Source organism: Scyliorhinus torazame, chromosome 16 (assembly GCF_047496885.1).
Source record: "Scyliorhinus torazame isolate Kashiwa2021f chromosome 16, sScyTor2.1, whole genome shotgun sequence".
NCBI classification, from domain to species: Eukaryota; Metazoa; Chordata; class Chondrichthyes; order Carcharhiniformes; family Scyliorhinidae; genus Scyliorhinus; species Scyliorhinus torazame.
Window position 1 is genome coordinate 144,580,055 of NC_092722.1, and position 15,722 is coordinate 144,595,776.

Below are 15,722 nucleotides of genomic sequence, written 5' to 3' on the forward strand. Positions count from 1 at the left end.
AAAAGTGCGCGAAACCCCTTCGGGTAGAAGAAGGCCCCGAGAGAGAATCGCTCTCTTGGAATGGACTCTCAAAGCGGAGAGACCCTTCCACCAGCTACACCAGAAGCAATTAAGTCCAAGGTCAGCGCTCGCTACCAGACGGACGACCTTAGCTGTTCCCCTTCACCAATTCGACCCCAGCAGCCTCAGATCCGAACAATGGCCATTGTTTCTCTGACTGAGTAGGAGCCCGAAGCTAAGTATAGGCTTTAGCAGTAGTGATCGTTTAGTCTGTAGTATTTCGTGCATGAGTAAATATTGGTGTGTGTGTAAATAAATAGTATTGACTTTGAACTAACTAACTGGTGTACCGTCTCTTTGATCAGTATTTGAGTTTGAACCTTGTGGCGGTATCGAAAGATACCTGGCGACTCTAAAGCAAACGTAATTAAAATTAAGGAATGCGACCATATTGACCGAAATATTTAGAACCAAATAAAGAGAGCAACACGTGGTGCCCGTGTTCCAGAGGGAGGGCCGGGGTGCCACCCGCACCGACCCTGACCACCCAGGGATCTCGGAGGCCCGGGAGGCCCCTCGGGTGCCGTTCCGTCTGGTCCATGTTTGCGTGGACCAGCACTGGCCAGAGCCCGGCTGCAGCCTTCCTGGTGAGGATGGAAAATCAATCAAGGCCGGTGGATCCCAGGCTAGTAGGTTGTAAGTAGGTTTACTATTTAGGAGTTGAACAGTATTCCTGCCATTTGAAGGTAGTAAAAATTAACAAAACCGCTCAAGTACATTTTTTAAATTGAATAATCCTTACCACACCGAGGTTCTTGAGGAGTTCCCTTCATAAATAACAGACAAGGTGCAGAATTTAGAAGTTTTCTCAGTTGGTCATTCAGGTCTTGTTTCGCAGTCTCACCATGCTGTTGAACTTTCTTGGTTAAATCAGGAGCATGGGCACCATCTACTCTGTCAACCTTCTGACAGTTCTGAAGCAAACATGTGTATTTTGATTAAATAAAAGCCACGAATGGAGTAAGGCAAAATCAGTGACACGGAAACATGAATAATTAGAATTGTACTTAAGGCAAGAAAATCTACTTCCAGCAGAAATAGCACAGCCGTAACACTCATCTTGGCCACCAGCATATCAAAGACTCCGATCACCATTTTAAATGGTTTACAAACACAGTACAATACAGAAATTGAGAACAATAACAAAAATGGAAGCGTCACAATCTAGTTTTAGATATTAAAATTCTGTACTAAAACAAAAAGAGATAGGAATTTACAGAAGGTCCATTTTTGTGAGGGCCACGAAGAATCCACACGAGTTTGTCGAATCGAAAAGAAATAACTTTATTTACAATTACATATAGACAACAGCAGTACTCCACCACTGCTCTCTCATCTGGCTGGTTCCACACTGACCAGCTCCATTTATGCAGGTGGGCTCATACTCACTAAGGGATTGCCATTAGACCCCAGCCAATAATAATCTGGCAGACTATAACATCAATCAACACCAAAGAGAAAATTAAAGTATCAATTATGAGCTCTTGAGCATTTTTATCTCAGCTACACCTTCTTGATTTAATTTTCTAAAGGCTTGAAAAGCTGGTAGTATCAGAGCTCCAAATTAAATTAGTACTTTAAGTATAAATAGCAGGGCTTCTGGCAAGCAAGGGGCATGGGGAAAATCACACTCATCAGTTGTACCATGAGTGCAGAGGACTGGCTCAATAGCCCAATAGGGTTTCCCAATTCAGCAAGATTTCTCAATTCCCCAGAAAAAGTATCTGGGAAATTGATCATGACAAACAATGAAATAGTAGAAGCATTGAACATGTATTTTGAGTCAGTCTTCATTGTAGAAGATTCAGAAAACTTTCCAAAGATACAAGAGGTGATAGGGAGGGAGGAACTTAAAAAAATCACCCGCACCAGGGAAAAGGTGAGAAAACTATCAGACCTAAAGGCTGACAAATCCCTAGGATCAACTGGCATACATTATAGGGTTGAAAATAAGTGGTTGCAGAGATAGTAGAACCATTGGTTCTAACTTTCCAAAATTCCTCATGTTTCAGAAGGATCCTAGTGGATTGAAAAATAGCAAATGTAACACCTTAATTCAAGAAAGGAGACGGAAACCAGGATGTTGCCCAACATCTGTCAAAAGGAAATAACTAGAATCCATTCAATCTCCATTATTTAGGTTATTGCAGGATATTTAGGACATCAGAATTGGATCAGGCAGAGTTAACATGGTCTTGTGAAAGGTAAATAGTGTGTAATTATTAGAGTTCTTGAGGAAGTAACAAGCTAGGTGGACAAAGGGGAACCTGTTGATGTGATGTACTTGGATTTCCAAAAGGCATTTGATAATGTGCCACACCAAAGGTTACTACACAAGGTAAGAGCAGGTGATGTAGGTGGTAACATATTAGTATGGATAAAGGATTGGTTGGCCAACAGGAAGCCAATAATAGGGATAAATGGATATTTTCCAAGTTGGAAAGCTGGAGTGTCAAAGGGAGCAGTTGAGGCCGGCTCCCCAAACTATTTATAACCTACATCAATGACTTGGATAAGGAAACCAAATGTTTTGCAGCTAAATTTGCCAATAACACAAAATCGATAGGAAAGTAAGTTGTCAAGGCGAGGTAAAGAGTCCACACAAGTGATACAAACAGATTAAGTGAGTGGGCAAAAATTTGGCAGATGGAGTATAATGTGGGAAAATATGATTGTGTCCACTTTGGCAATAATAGAAAAGCAGTATACTATTTAAACAAAGAGTAATTTCAGATGTTTGTGATACAAGAAAAATCCGAACCCGCAGGGTGGGGTTTACAAAATTCTGGACAAAATGTTAGTATGCAGGTACAGCAAGCAATTGGGAAAGTGAACGTAATGATGGTGTTTAATGCAAAGGAAATGGAATATAAAAGTAAGGAAATTTTACTGCAGCAAACAAGGGCCTGGGTGAGACCTCTGGAGTACGGTGTACATATTGGTTTCCGTATTTGAAAAATAATACAATTGTGGTAAAAGCAATCAGAGGTTTGCTTGACTCATTCCTGGAATGAAGGGCTGATCTTATCAAGTAGGTTGATCAGGTTGGGCCTCTACCCATTGGAGTTTAGAAGAATGAGAGGTGACCTTATTGAAGCAGATCCTATGGGGACTTGAGAGAGTGGATTCTCAAAGGATTTTGCTCTCTGTGGTATAGAGCAGAGGACACTGTTCAAGAATATGAGGTCTCTCCTTTAGGATAGAGGAGGATGATAATTTGGTTCTCCCAGAGGGTCATTAGTCTGCAGAATTCTCTTCTCTAGAACGCAGTGGAGGCTGGGTCATTTAATTTATTCAAGGTGGAGTTTGATAAATTTTTAATAGACAAGGGAGTCTAGGGTTATGGAAGGCAGATAGGAAGGTGTAGTTGAGACCAAAACCAAATCAGCCATGATCTCATCAAAAGCAGAGCAGGCTGAAAGGGCCTTCTCTTAAGTCCCAAGTTTTGCTGCTCGCATTTTTGTATGTTCATGTGTAATGTCTCCACTTCCCATAACATCTTTAAAAGCCAGATCAAAAGTGGCTAACCATACAGTCATAGTGCATTTTTAAAATAATTTGAATTACTGACAAAGTCATCACCTTAATTCAGATCATGCAGTCGTGATTGTATGGAAGAAAAAGCAGGAGGTATGAAAATTTTAGAATTATCCTTTTAACCAATTGAAAATATTTTGCTGACTGTCAACCAACATATAAATCAAACCTATTTTAAAATCCCAGCTTTTATACAGAAATCCTTGTACTAGCAACAGGTACAAACTTTGATTTCTGGAATACTTTTCCCATTCAAAAACATACAAAACAAGAGATGGTCACTCAGTAAATCCTGCAGATTTGTAAAATTAATCCAATTTAAAGATTACAGGAATGCTCCGGATAAATATTGCTCAACTCATTGCATTCTTACAAAACATATTTGGAAATTGTATCTGTAAAAAATTACAATTAGCATACAAATATTTCTTCACTATGTGAAAAGTCATGAAACTGGATTTCAAGAAATATTTTCAAAGACAGATATCACAATAAATTATTTATACACTTCAAGTCTAGTCAAGATTCTTGTCACTGTAAAATTCAGGCAGTTTAACAGCTGGCTTCTATGGCAACATAAAAATAGAAACAATCCAACTAGTGTTTTGCTTCTTCAAAAGGGTCTGATTTTTAGATTGCGTACCACAATAAAATCTTACCTTAAAAAACAAGAAAGTAGGCACCGAACTAATCTCGTATTTTTCAGAAACCTCTGGAACAGATTCAGCTTCAAGCTATAATAATACCATGACTGAAAGTTAATATCAATTTGAAGCTAAAACAATTAATGTTCTTTATATGACAATGGCAATATTATATCTGCAAATGTTAAACATTTTATATACAAAACAAATAATTACAATGTAAAGAAAAGTCTTCAAACCGATGCAATGCCTTGAGTCGCCAAGATTCTGAGTTTAGACAACTTTCATAATGTTGGAACAGGCCCAAAGGTTTCACTTTTGTACACATTTCAGTGTCTTCAGGCCACTTTTGGAGATTGGGTTTAAAAACCACTTTCGATTCTTGAAAACTTATAAATTCTTGATTACTAGATGTGGAAAGTGTTTTTTGCCTTTAGCAATATATTTTGTTTTGACAAATTCCAAAGGGGCCATACGTTGGGAGGGATTCTCCGACCCCCCGCCGGGTTGGAGAATCACAGGGGGGGGGGGGGGGGGGGGGGCAGGCAGCGTGAATCCTGCCCCCGCCGGCCACTGAATTCTCCGGCACCGAAAATTCGGCGGGGGCGGGAATCGTGGCGCGCCAGTCGGCGCCCCCCCCCCCCCACCCCCCACCCCGGCGATTGTCCGGTCTGCGATGGGCCGAAGTCCCACTGCTGTCATGCCAGTCCCGCCAGCGTGAATCAAACCACCTACCTTACCGGCAGGACTGGCGGCATGGGCGGGCTCCGGGGTCCTGGGGGGAGCGAGGGGCGATCTGGCCCCGGGAGATGCTCCCACGGTGGCCAGGCCCGCGATCGGGGCCCACCGATCCGCGGGCGGGCCTGTGCCGTGGGGGCATTCTTTTCCTTCTGCCTCGGCCATAGCCTCCGCGATGGCCGATGCGGAAGTGACCCCCCCCCCCCCCCCCCCCCCCGTGCATGCGCGGGGATGACGTCAGCAGCCGCTGACGCTCCCGCACATGCGCAAACTTCCGCCGGCCGGCGGAGACCCTTCGGCCCTAGCTGGCGTGGCATCAAAGGCCTTTCCCACCGGCCGGCCAACCACTCCGTCGCGGGCCTAGCCCCTCAAGGTGAGGGCTTGGCCCCTAAAGGTGCGGAGAAATCCGCAACGTTTAGGCGGCCCGACGCCGGAGTGATTCCCACCACTCCATCCCGCCGGGACCCCCGTGCCGCCGGGTAGGGGAGAATCCCGGCCATTATAACTGAAATTCGCTACACAGTAATGCAGGTGGTATGCAGTACATTTTAGTTTAGCCAGAATGAACATTTTAAGGATAAAACAGCCAGATCAATTATAAAAGGTTTGGTTGGTTCTCGTCTCTGCCAGAAATATTAGCAAGATAATGTGTTCCATGAAACTGTAATTTTTTCAATAACCAAACACCTATTTTTAGTAATATTTTTGTATCTGCGCGCCTTTATTGTGAAACAGCTCAATCAATCGAACAACAGTGAGTTGTAAACAAAACTGCACACTCGGCAGACATGGCGTCAAGATGCATTTTGTAAATAGTTAAGACTTTATGGAGGATGAAGGATAAGACACTGGCCTGAAGAAATTGGAGAATTTAAGTTTACACACACATTATTTTGTCCAACTTTCAATTAACGTATAGTTTATTGATGGGACATTTTTACGGCTTCAAAACATTAATTTTAGATGCTAGATCACTTACCTGCTACCACATGGATACATCTCCCAGTATATTAGCAGATTAAAACATTATTTTGTGCCTTGATCTAATAAATTAATATTTATATTTCATAAAATTAAAAATGTAGTAAAAATGATTTGTTTTATTACTCAGATTTCTTTATTTTTAAAAATGGCAGCTGTAAAGATCTAAGAATCTTCTGGCATCGTAGACAGTATTAACCTGACTATGCATGTATCAAGTTTCAATGTGATCTAATTAAGATTTAGATTCTATATTTATGTAATTTTTTATTTTACGAGGTAATAAAACTCAAATGGAGAACATAAAGATTTCAAGGACAACTCTCCCTTTTCCTAATCTCTTGCTCATGTGAAACATGGATATAAAAAATTGTAGCTGGAACAATAATTATGACTCCATAGACTGGACGATAGCAAGTTTCATAGAAGCGCGGATTATAATTGATTGTTCAACCATGAGCCTGTGCACTCTCTTCAACTGACACTATCTGTTCCAATCAAATTTCCCTGTCTTTTTCCAGTGTCCTTTTACATGTTCCCTTTTCAAAATTCTATCTAATTCCCTTTTAAATGTTATAAGTGCCATCCTCAATAGCCATTTTTGGTTATACATTTCATGCTCAGTTGTCCTTTGGGGCAGAGTAAGGCTTTCACTACAAGAGGGCTCATGATTAAGGGATTGATTTTAAAAAAGTATCTTGGGATGTGTACGGTACATATTTATTGCTCTCAAAAGGACATGAAGTCAATCAGGAGGTGAATCTGGTGTCAAGTGTAGCCCAGACTCAATAGGGGTGGCAGATTCTCTTCACCAAAGCAAGTCAGTTAACCAGTTAGGATTCTGCAACATTCTGATGCCAGCCTACAAATTCCCAGATTTTAAAAAGTCAGTACCACAACTGCTGCAGGTATTACCACACAGGATGTAGCTAAATTCAGCTTGTATACTGCAAGTTCTTATCTGTTGCAAAGCCAAATAGGGAGTCCAGATCATGAGCGGTACTTCTGCTGAGGACAGTACTCTTATACCACCAAGGAGGAAAAGAAAGTATAAAAATATGAAGCTTGCTCTTCACTACATCACAACTCCATCGGAGTGTGACATGAATACGGTAAGATCAGACAAGAAGATCCAAGGCAGCAAAACAGATGGAACCACTAAGCTTCGAGATAAAAGCAAATTACTGCGGATGCTGGAATCTGAAACGAAAGAGAAAATGCTGGAAAATCTCAGCAGGTCTGGCAGCATCTGCAGGGAGAGAAAAGAGTTTAGAGTCCAATGACCCTTTGTCAAAGCTAACAGACAGAGAAAGTGGGAAATATTTATACTGTGGAGTGAGAATGAAAGATGAGTCATAGCCACAGAAACCAAGGGAAACTGGGTTCTAGTTAGATAGAGAGAAATTTTGAAAAGGGGATTTGAATATGATCATGTGACATTGCAGGATAAAGTCCTCGGCTATTTGTAATGCAAAATTCTCTACATTCCCAACAGATCCCAGCCATAATTATCTTTGAATAATTCTGTGGTCTACCATGCACTTTAAACATGATGCCATCCATTATTTGTCAACTGAACGCACAAAGACTCCATCACCATCAATGCAAACTTTTCTCTCCCTTCCCTGTTGGAAAGTTTTTCCAAAAGGATCTGCTCTCCGTCCCCTCCACCGCCCGACTGCCCACTCCAACTGTAATATGGCATGGACGGCCTGTTATCAGGTTCAGCTGGTTTGTCAACACCCTCAATTAACCCTCGACTATTAATTTAAATACAGTGGGCAGACAGCCAATTTCAACACATGCCCAACACCACCTCCTCCCACACTCCCTCAACCACACTTGAGGATTTTACATGTCCCTCCCCCACTGAAAACACCTTGCATGGGGCACATAAAATTCAGCTCAGGTTACATCATTACATCCTTTCATTCTAATTAGTGTCATTAGTTCCTTGGTTTTATTTCTTTTAAAAGCTATGTACATTTGCATACAAATATTCCAACTCCAAACCATTCACATAGCAATTGGCATAGAATCATAGAATTTACAGTGCAGGAGGCCATTCAGCTCATCGAAGCTGCACCAGCCCTTGAAAAGAGCACCCTACCCAAGCCCACACCTCCACCCTATTCCCGTAACCCAGTAATCCCACCCCACCTTTTAGACACTAAGGGCAATTTAGCATGGCCAATCCACCTAACCTGCACATCTTTGGACTGCGGGAGAAAACCCGAGCGCCCGGAGGAAACCCATGCAGACACGGGAGAACGTGCAGACTCCGCACAGACAGTGACCCAAGCTGGGAATCCAACCTGGGACCGTGGAGCTGTGAAGCAACTATGCTAACCACTGTGCTACCATGCTGCCCTTTCACTTTAGTACTATCTGCCCCATCCTATTAAGATTAGTTCAGTCTCCCCACTCATTTGAAATGTCTATGAAGCTAGGCAGGAAGAACTGAAAATTGAGATTCGGCCAAATAGCTGTTTTTCAGCCATTCTCATAGCGAGAACTTCAGTTAAAAACAGGTGCATTTTATTTTTCCACCTTCTAATTCAGAGAAATGTAGAAAATAGGAGCAGTAGGCCATTTGGCCCTTTGAGCCTGCGACACATTCAACATGATCATGTCTGATCCTCTATCTCAATGCCATACTCCAGGCATAATCTTCCCCCTCTCCAGTCCAGAAATCTATCTAGTTACTTTTTAAATGTATTCAATAACTTGGCCCCAGCCTTCGGTGGAAGAGATGGTAGAGAATTCGACAGGTTCACCACCCTCTAATTGAAGAATTCTTTCCTCATTTCAGTCCAGTTGGCCATCCTGTATCCTGAGACTGTGATCCATTGCTTCTAGAGCCCCTGGCCCTGCATCCAGTCTGTCCATCCCTGCCAGAATTTTATACATTTCAATTATATACCCTCTCATTCTTCTAAATTCCAGTGAATACAGGCTCAGTCGACTCAATCTCTCCTCATATGACAATGCTGCCAACCCAGGAATCAGTCTGGTGAACCTTCGCTGCATTCAGCAGTGGTGGTCTCACCAAGGCCCGCTACAGCCGCAGCAAGAAATCCTAGCTCCTGTTCTTAAGTCCCCTTGCAATGCAGACCAACTTTCCATTTGCCTTGTTTCTCTGTCCAAAGTGGACAACTTCACATTTATCCACCCTACATCTGTCACATATTTGCCCACTCACTCAACTTGCCTAAATCACCTTGAAGCCTCTTAACATCCTCACCTTTGCACTGTTTTGTGCCATCAGCAGACTTGGATGTATTACTAACCTTTGTTAGTCATTCACCATGTGCATCACTTGTTGCTGGCTACATTGCAAAATAATTAGGAAAATTACCTTCACAAATATGACATGTGGATATTCTTTGGACAGTTCGGTCATGACTTCATTCATTTGCAAACACTGTGGAGCCCATGGTGCCCAAAAATGGACCACAACCAGTGACCTAAAGAAAGGAAACATTTTTTTAAATAAACTTTAATGTCCAGATATCAGAAGGTCAGATCTTGGCACTTTGTTCATTTTTCAATATATTGAAACTCAACTGCACCATATAAATGTGCGCAGAGGTTCAAGTTTCATTTTAATGAAACCACCAAGTTTTCTACAACTCTATGCAGCACAACAAACTTGGACATTTTATTTGAGCTTTGATGAAAAGTTTTGATTCACCGTGGTCATTTTGACTCGTTAAAATATATTAAATCAAACCTCAACATAATTAGCAGTAATTGTGTAATATATAAATGGATTAATGGCCAAGTTGCCTAATTGTCAATGGTTGTAGTTTTGCGTTTACTCTCAGGACTATAGAATTTTTATATTGCACTCCCACCATTTGTAATTCTGTGCTAGCTGACCTTAAATGTCATTCACACAAGTAGCCATGACCACAGGAACAGAAGTAGGCCATTCAGTGTCGACCTGAGTCTATTCCTCCATTCATTTAGATCATGGTTGACTTGTACATTAACTTAATTCGGCCACATTGGTTCAAGTAAGCTCTCTTGTTCTAGACTCCCCCACCAAAGAAGATGGTTGCTCTCTACCTACCCTATCATTTAATAAATTTAAACACCTCAACTATATCACACATTAATCTTCTACACTCAAGGGAATACAGGTTTAGTCGACGTAACCTGGCCAATCATGACTCTTCTAGACCTATTCACATTCTGATGTATCTGCTGTCCACCGAGTCCTACCAAGGTTAATACATCCTTTCTGGGGTGCAGTATCCATAGCGTTATGGACACCTTGTCAGGCCCCAACAGTGGCTAAGACACTAGATCAGAACTGCAATGTTTTTTTTTCTTTTTAAGACTGTGCCGAAAGATTGATTAGTAAATAGTTAAAAAATCCAATCCCTTGTCCCAATCTCTTGGATATTCATGGCTTTAGGCCCTAATCATGATCTTGGCATCTGATGATATCACTTTAAAGTTGCCGGAGTTTGTTTGTTGTTTTTTTTTTTTTTTAAACTTAAGAGTACCCAATTATTCTTTTTTCCAATTAAGGGGCAATTTAAAGTGGCCAATCCACCTACCCTGCACATCTTTTTGGGTTGTGGGCGGGAGACGCACACAAACATGAGGAGAATGTGGAAACTCAAAACGGACAATGACCCGGGGCCGGGATCGAACCAGAGTCCTCAGAGCTGTGAGGCAGCAGTGCTGACCACTGCACCACCGTGCTGCCCGTTGCCGGAGTTTGTGTGTGATAGGTGGTTGATTTTAATTCTTCAATAACTAAACTACAAATTGTGTTCTGGAAAATTTGAGACATTAAATCAGAACCCTGGTCAAATTGTACTTCTAAGGATAGGCCATAGCACGTAATTCTGGGTGATTTTAATTTGCATATAGATCAGGGAAATCAAATTAGCCACTATACTATCGAGGAGGACTCCCTGAAGTGTATACCACGGTTTTCTGGACCAATATGGTGAGGAACCAACTAGAGAACAGGCCATCCTAGACTGGATACTGTGTAATGGGGGGGGGAGGGTGGGGGGGAAAGGAGGGGGAAGGAAGGGGGGAGGCAGAGAGAAGAGAGGGGGGGAGAGAGAAGAGAGGGGGGGAGAGAGAAGAGAGGGGGGGAGAGAGAAGAGAGGGGGGGAGAGAGAAGAGAGGGGGGGAGAGAGAAGAGAGGGGGGGAGAGAGAAGAGAGGGGGGAGAGAGAAGAGAGGGGGGGGAGAGAGAAGAGAGGGGGGGAGAGAGAAGAGAGGGGGGAGAGAGAGAAGAGAGGGGGGAGAGAGAGAAGAGAGGGGGAGAGAGAAGAGGGGGGAGAGAGAAGAGGGGGGAGAGAGAAGAGGGGGGAGAGAGAAGAGGGGGGAGAGAGAAGAGGGGGGAGAGAGAAGAGGGGGGAGAGAGAAGAGGGGGGAGAGAGAAGAGGGGCCGAAGGGGGGCCAAGGGGCCGAAGGGGGGCCAAGGGGCCGAAGGGGGGCCAAGGGGCCGAAGGGGGGCCAAGGGGCCGAAGGGGGGCCAAGGGGCCGAAGGGGGGCCAAGGGGCCGAAGGGGGGCCAAGGGGCCGAAGGGGGGCCAAGGGGCCGAAGGGGGGCCAAGGGGCCGAAGGGGGGCCAAGGGGCCGAAGGGGGGCCAAGGGGCCGAAGGGGGGCCAAGGGGCCGAAGGGGGGCCAAGGGGCCGAAGGGGGGCCAAGGGGCCGAAGGGGGGCCAAGGGGCCGAAGGGGGGCCAAGGGGCCGAAGGGGGGGCCAAGGGGCCGAAGGGGGGCCAAGGGGCCGAAGGGGGGCCAAGGGGCCGAAGGGGGGCCAAGGGGCCGAAGGGGGGCCAAGGGGCCGAAGGGGGGCCAAGGGGCCGAAGGGGGGCCAAGGGGCCGAAGGGGGGCCAAGGGGCCGAAGGGGGGCCAAGGGGCCGAAGGGGGGCCAAGGGGCCGAAGGGGGGCCAAGGGGCTGAAGGGGGGCCAAGGGGCTGAAGGGGGGCCAAGGGGCTGAAGGGTTGCGAGGGGGCTAAGGGGGGAGGGGGCTAAGGGGGGAGGGGGCTAAGGGGGGAGGGGGCTAAGGGGGTGAAGGGGGGAGGGGGTGAAGGGGGGAGGGGGTGAAGGGGGGAGGGGGTGAAGGGGGGAGGGGGTGAAGGGGGGAGGGGGTGAAGGGGGGAGGGGGTGAAGGGGGGAGGGGGTGAAGGGGGGAGGGGGTGAAGGGGGGAGGGGGTGAAGGGGGAGGGGGTGAAGGGGGAGGTGGTGAAGGGGGGAGGGGGTGAAGGGAGGAGGGGGTGAAGGGGGAGGGGGTGAAGGGGGGAGGGGGTGAAGGGGGGAGGGAGTGAAGGGGGGGAGGGAGTGAAGGGGGGAGGGAGTGAAGGGGGGAGGGAGTGAAGGGGGGAGGGAGTGAAGGGGGGAGGGAGTGAAGGGGGGAGGGGGTGAAGGGGGGAGGGGGTGAAGGGGGGAGGGGGTGAAGGGGGGAGGGGGTGAAGGGGGGAGGGAGTGAAGGGGGGAGGGAGTGAAGGGGGGAGGGAGTGAAGGGGGGAGGGAGTGAAGGGGGGAGGGAGTGAAGGGGGGAGGGAGTGAAGGGGGGAGGGAGTGAAGGGGGGAGGGAGTGAAGGGGGAGGGGACAAGGGGGCGAAGGGGCAGGAGGGGTGGGGAGGGGGTCCTCCGCTGTGGCCTGGCCCGCGATCGGGACTCACCAATCGGCGGGCCGGCCTCTCTGTCTGGCGGCTTCCTTTCTTCCGCGCCAGCCCCTGTAGTCCTGCGCCATGGTGCGTTGGGGCCAGCGCATTAAAGGAAGCCACTGCGCATGCGCGCGTTGGTGCCGGTGCCACTGCGCATGCGCGCGTTGGTGCTGGTGCCACTGCGCATGTGTGCGTTGGCGCCGGTGCCACTACGCATGCGCGGATCCCGCGGTGCCCATTTGACGCCGGGATCAGCAGCTGGAGCGGCGTGAACCGCTTTGGTGCCATGCTGGGCCAGAATTGCTGATCCTGAGGCCGTGTTGACACCGTCGAGAAACGCAACAGCGTCAACACTTAGCCTCAGGATCACAGAATCCCGCCCTCCGTGCCTGCGTGGGTTTCCTCCCACAAGTCCCGAAAGACGTGCTCTTGGGGAAGTTGGACAATCTGAATTTTATCTCTGTGTACCCATACCGGCGCTAGAATGTGGCGACTAGCGGCTTTTCACAGTAACTTAATTGCCGTGTTAATGTTAGCCTACTTGTGACAATAAAGATTATTATATATTGAAAAAGGAATCATTGGCAATCTAGTTTTGCGGGACCCCTTGGGGGTGAGCGACTATAATATGAAGTAGTTGATTCTGAGAATAGGATCCTGAGTCTTAATTAAGGAAACTATGATGACATGTGGCTTCAGTTGGCTTTGATCGATTGGGAAATGTTACTTAAAAGGGATGACAGTGGATAGGAAATGGCAAACATTCAAGGAGTGCATGGGCGAACTGCAACAATTGTTTATTCCCGTCTGGCACAAAAGTAGAATAGGAAAGGTGGCCAATCCATGGTTTACAAAGGAAATTAGAGATAGTATTCGATCCAAGGAAAAAGCATACAAATTGACCAAGAAAAATAATAGGTCTGAGGTTTGAGGGCAGTTTAGAATTCAGCAAAGAAGGACCAAGGGATTGATTAAGAAGGGCAAAATAGAGCACGAGATTCAGCTTGCAGGGAACATAAAAACTGACTGTAAAAGTTTCTACAGGTAAGTGAGGAGAAATAGATTGGCGAAGATAAATGCAGGTCCCTTACAGTCGGAAACAGGAGAATGTATAATGGAGGACAAAGAAATGGCTGAACAACTAAACACACAATTTGGTTCTGTCTTCACAAATGAGGGCATAAATCAGATACCAAAAATATTGTGGAACGCAAGGTTTAGTGAGATGGACGAACTGAAGGAGATCAATATTAGTAGAGAAATGGTTTGGGGAAATTGATGGGATTGAAGGCTGATAAATCCCCAGGGTCTGATAATCTACATCCCAGAGTATTTAAGGAAGTGGCTCTAAAAGTAATGGATGCATTGGTGGTCATCTTCCAGGATTTTATAGACTCTGGAACATTTCCTACAGATTGGAGGGTAGCTAATGTAACTCCACTATTTAAAAAGGGAGGTAGAGAAAAAACATGGAATTATAGACAAGTAAGCCCGATGTCGGGAGTGGGGACAATTCTAGAATCTATTATCAAGATTTTATAGCTGAGCACTTAGAAAACAGTGACAGGTTTGAACAGAGTCAGCATGGATTTATGAAGGGGAAATCATGCTTGATGAAGCTACTGGAATCCTTCGAGGATGTTACTAGTAGAGTTGAAACTGAGGGCATTGTTGCTAAATTTGCAGATGATACAAAGTTATGCAGAGGGACAGGTAGTATTGAGGAAGCAGGGAATTTGCAGAAGGACCTGTCAAGGCTAGGAGAGTGGACAAAGTGGCAAATGGAATACAATGTGGAAAAGTGTGAGGTTATGCACTTTGGTAGGAAGAATAGAGGCATAGACTATTTTCTAAATGGGAAAAAGTTTCAGAAATCAGAGCATAAAAGGGACTTAGGAGTCCTAGTTCAGGATTCTCTTAAGGTTAAGGCTCTGGATTCCATTTGGGATTTTTTTGAGCAGTTTTGAGCCTCGTATCGGAGGAAGGATAGAACATAGAGCATACAGTACAGAAGGAGGCCATTTTGGCCCATCGAGTCTGCACCAATCCACTTAAGCCCTCATTTCCACCCTCTCCCCGTAACCCAACAACTCCTCCTAATCTTTTTGGACACTAAGGGCAATTTAGCATGGCCAATCCACCTAACCTGCACATCTTTGGACTGTGGGAGTAAACCGGAGAAAACCCACGCAGACACGGGGAGAACGTGCAAACTCCGCACAGGCAGTGACCCAGCGGGGAATCGAACCTGGGACCCTGACGCTGTGAAGCCACAATTCTATCCACTGTGCTACCGTACTGCCCATGTGTGTATGTGCTGGCCTTGGAGAAGGTCCAGAGGAGGTTCACAAGAATAATCCCTGGAATGAAAGACTTGTCAAGGGATGGTAAAAATAGCCATATTGAATGGCCTAATTTTGCTCCTATGTCCAATCGTCTATTATTGCTGTCAAAGCAGCCTTGGTGAGTTGCTGCAGTGCATCTTGTCACAAGCACTTCTGGCTTTCACATTCCTTGCTCTCATCCTGGTCACACAATTGCTGCTGCTACCCTATGCCATTTTCTCCTCTCCTAACTATACAACTCATCACGTTTCTACCCCTCCTGTGTGTTCGTGTTGGAGGTAGTAAACATCTACACTAGTGGATGAGTTGTCAATCAAGTGGGCTGCTTTGTATGGTGTCAAGCTTCTTGAGTGTTGTTGGAGTTGCACTCATTCAGGCAAGTGGAGAATATTCCGTGCTGGTTAGAAGAGAAGCACCTAAATACTTTATTCTTGTTTTGGTTGCAAATGGCAGAATATGATCAAATGACTCTTCAAAGTACATTACTGACCGAGTAACAAGAAAAAAAATCATAGGAGATCACAATTTTAGCAAATTAGCCACATTTTGGTTAATTGATCTCAGTGATTTTGTCATGCCAAATCCTATACTTTCCAAGACCTAAAGACTTAACATAGATTCACATAAGTAAATTTCTTCCCCAGGCTTTTAAATATAAATTTAGTAGCATCTAATTGTATTTCATGCTTCCCCACATCCTTTCCTACTCAAGGAACAGGGCGAGCAGGTGACATTGGGGCCACTGTTACTTGCACGGAGGATAATTACCTACA

The 15,722-nt window shown here is 45.6% G+C and overlaps 1 protein-coding gene across 1 annotated transcript in view; it reads right to left on the reverse strand.

The window, feature by feature from the left end:
• The window catches only part of glrx3 (glutaredoxin 3), a 33,867-nt gene that overhangs the window by 17,358 nt on the left and 787 nt on the right, over nt 1-15,722 (reverse strand). Inside the window, exons 2-4 of the mRNA XM_072479168.1 lie at nt 9,319-9,427; nt 4,257-4,331; nt 803-974 (exon numbers count right to left, since the gene is read on the reverse strand). Of these exons, the coding sequence (XP_072335269.1) occupies nt 803-974; nt 4,257-4,331; nt 9,319-9,427 (356 nt within the window). The remainder of the gene's footprint in view (nt 1-802; nt 975-4,256; nt 4,332-9,318; nt 9,428-15,722) is intronic.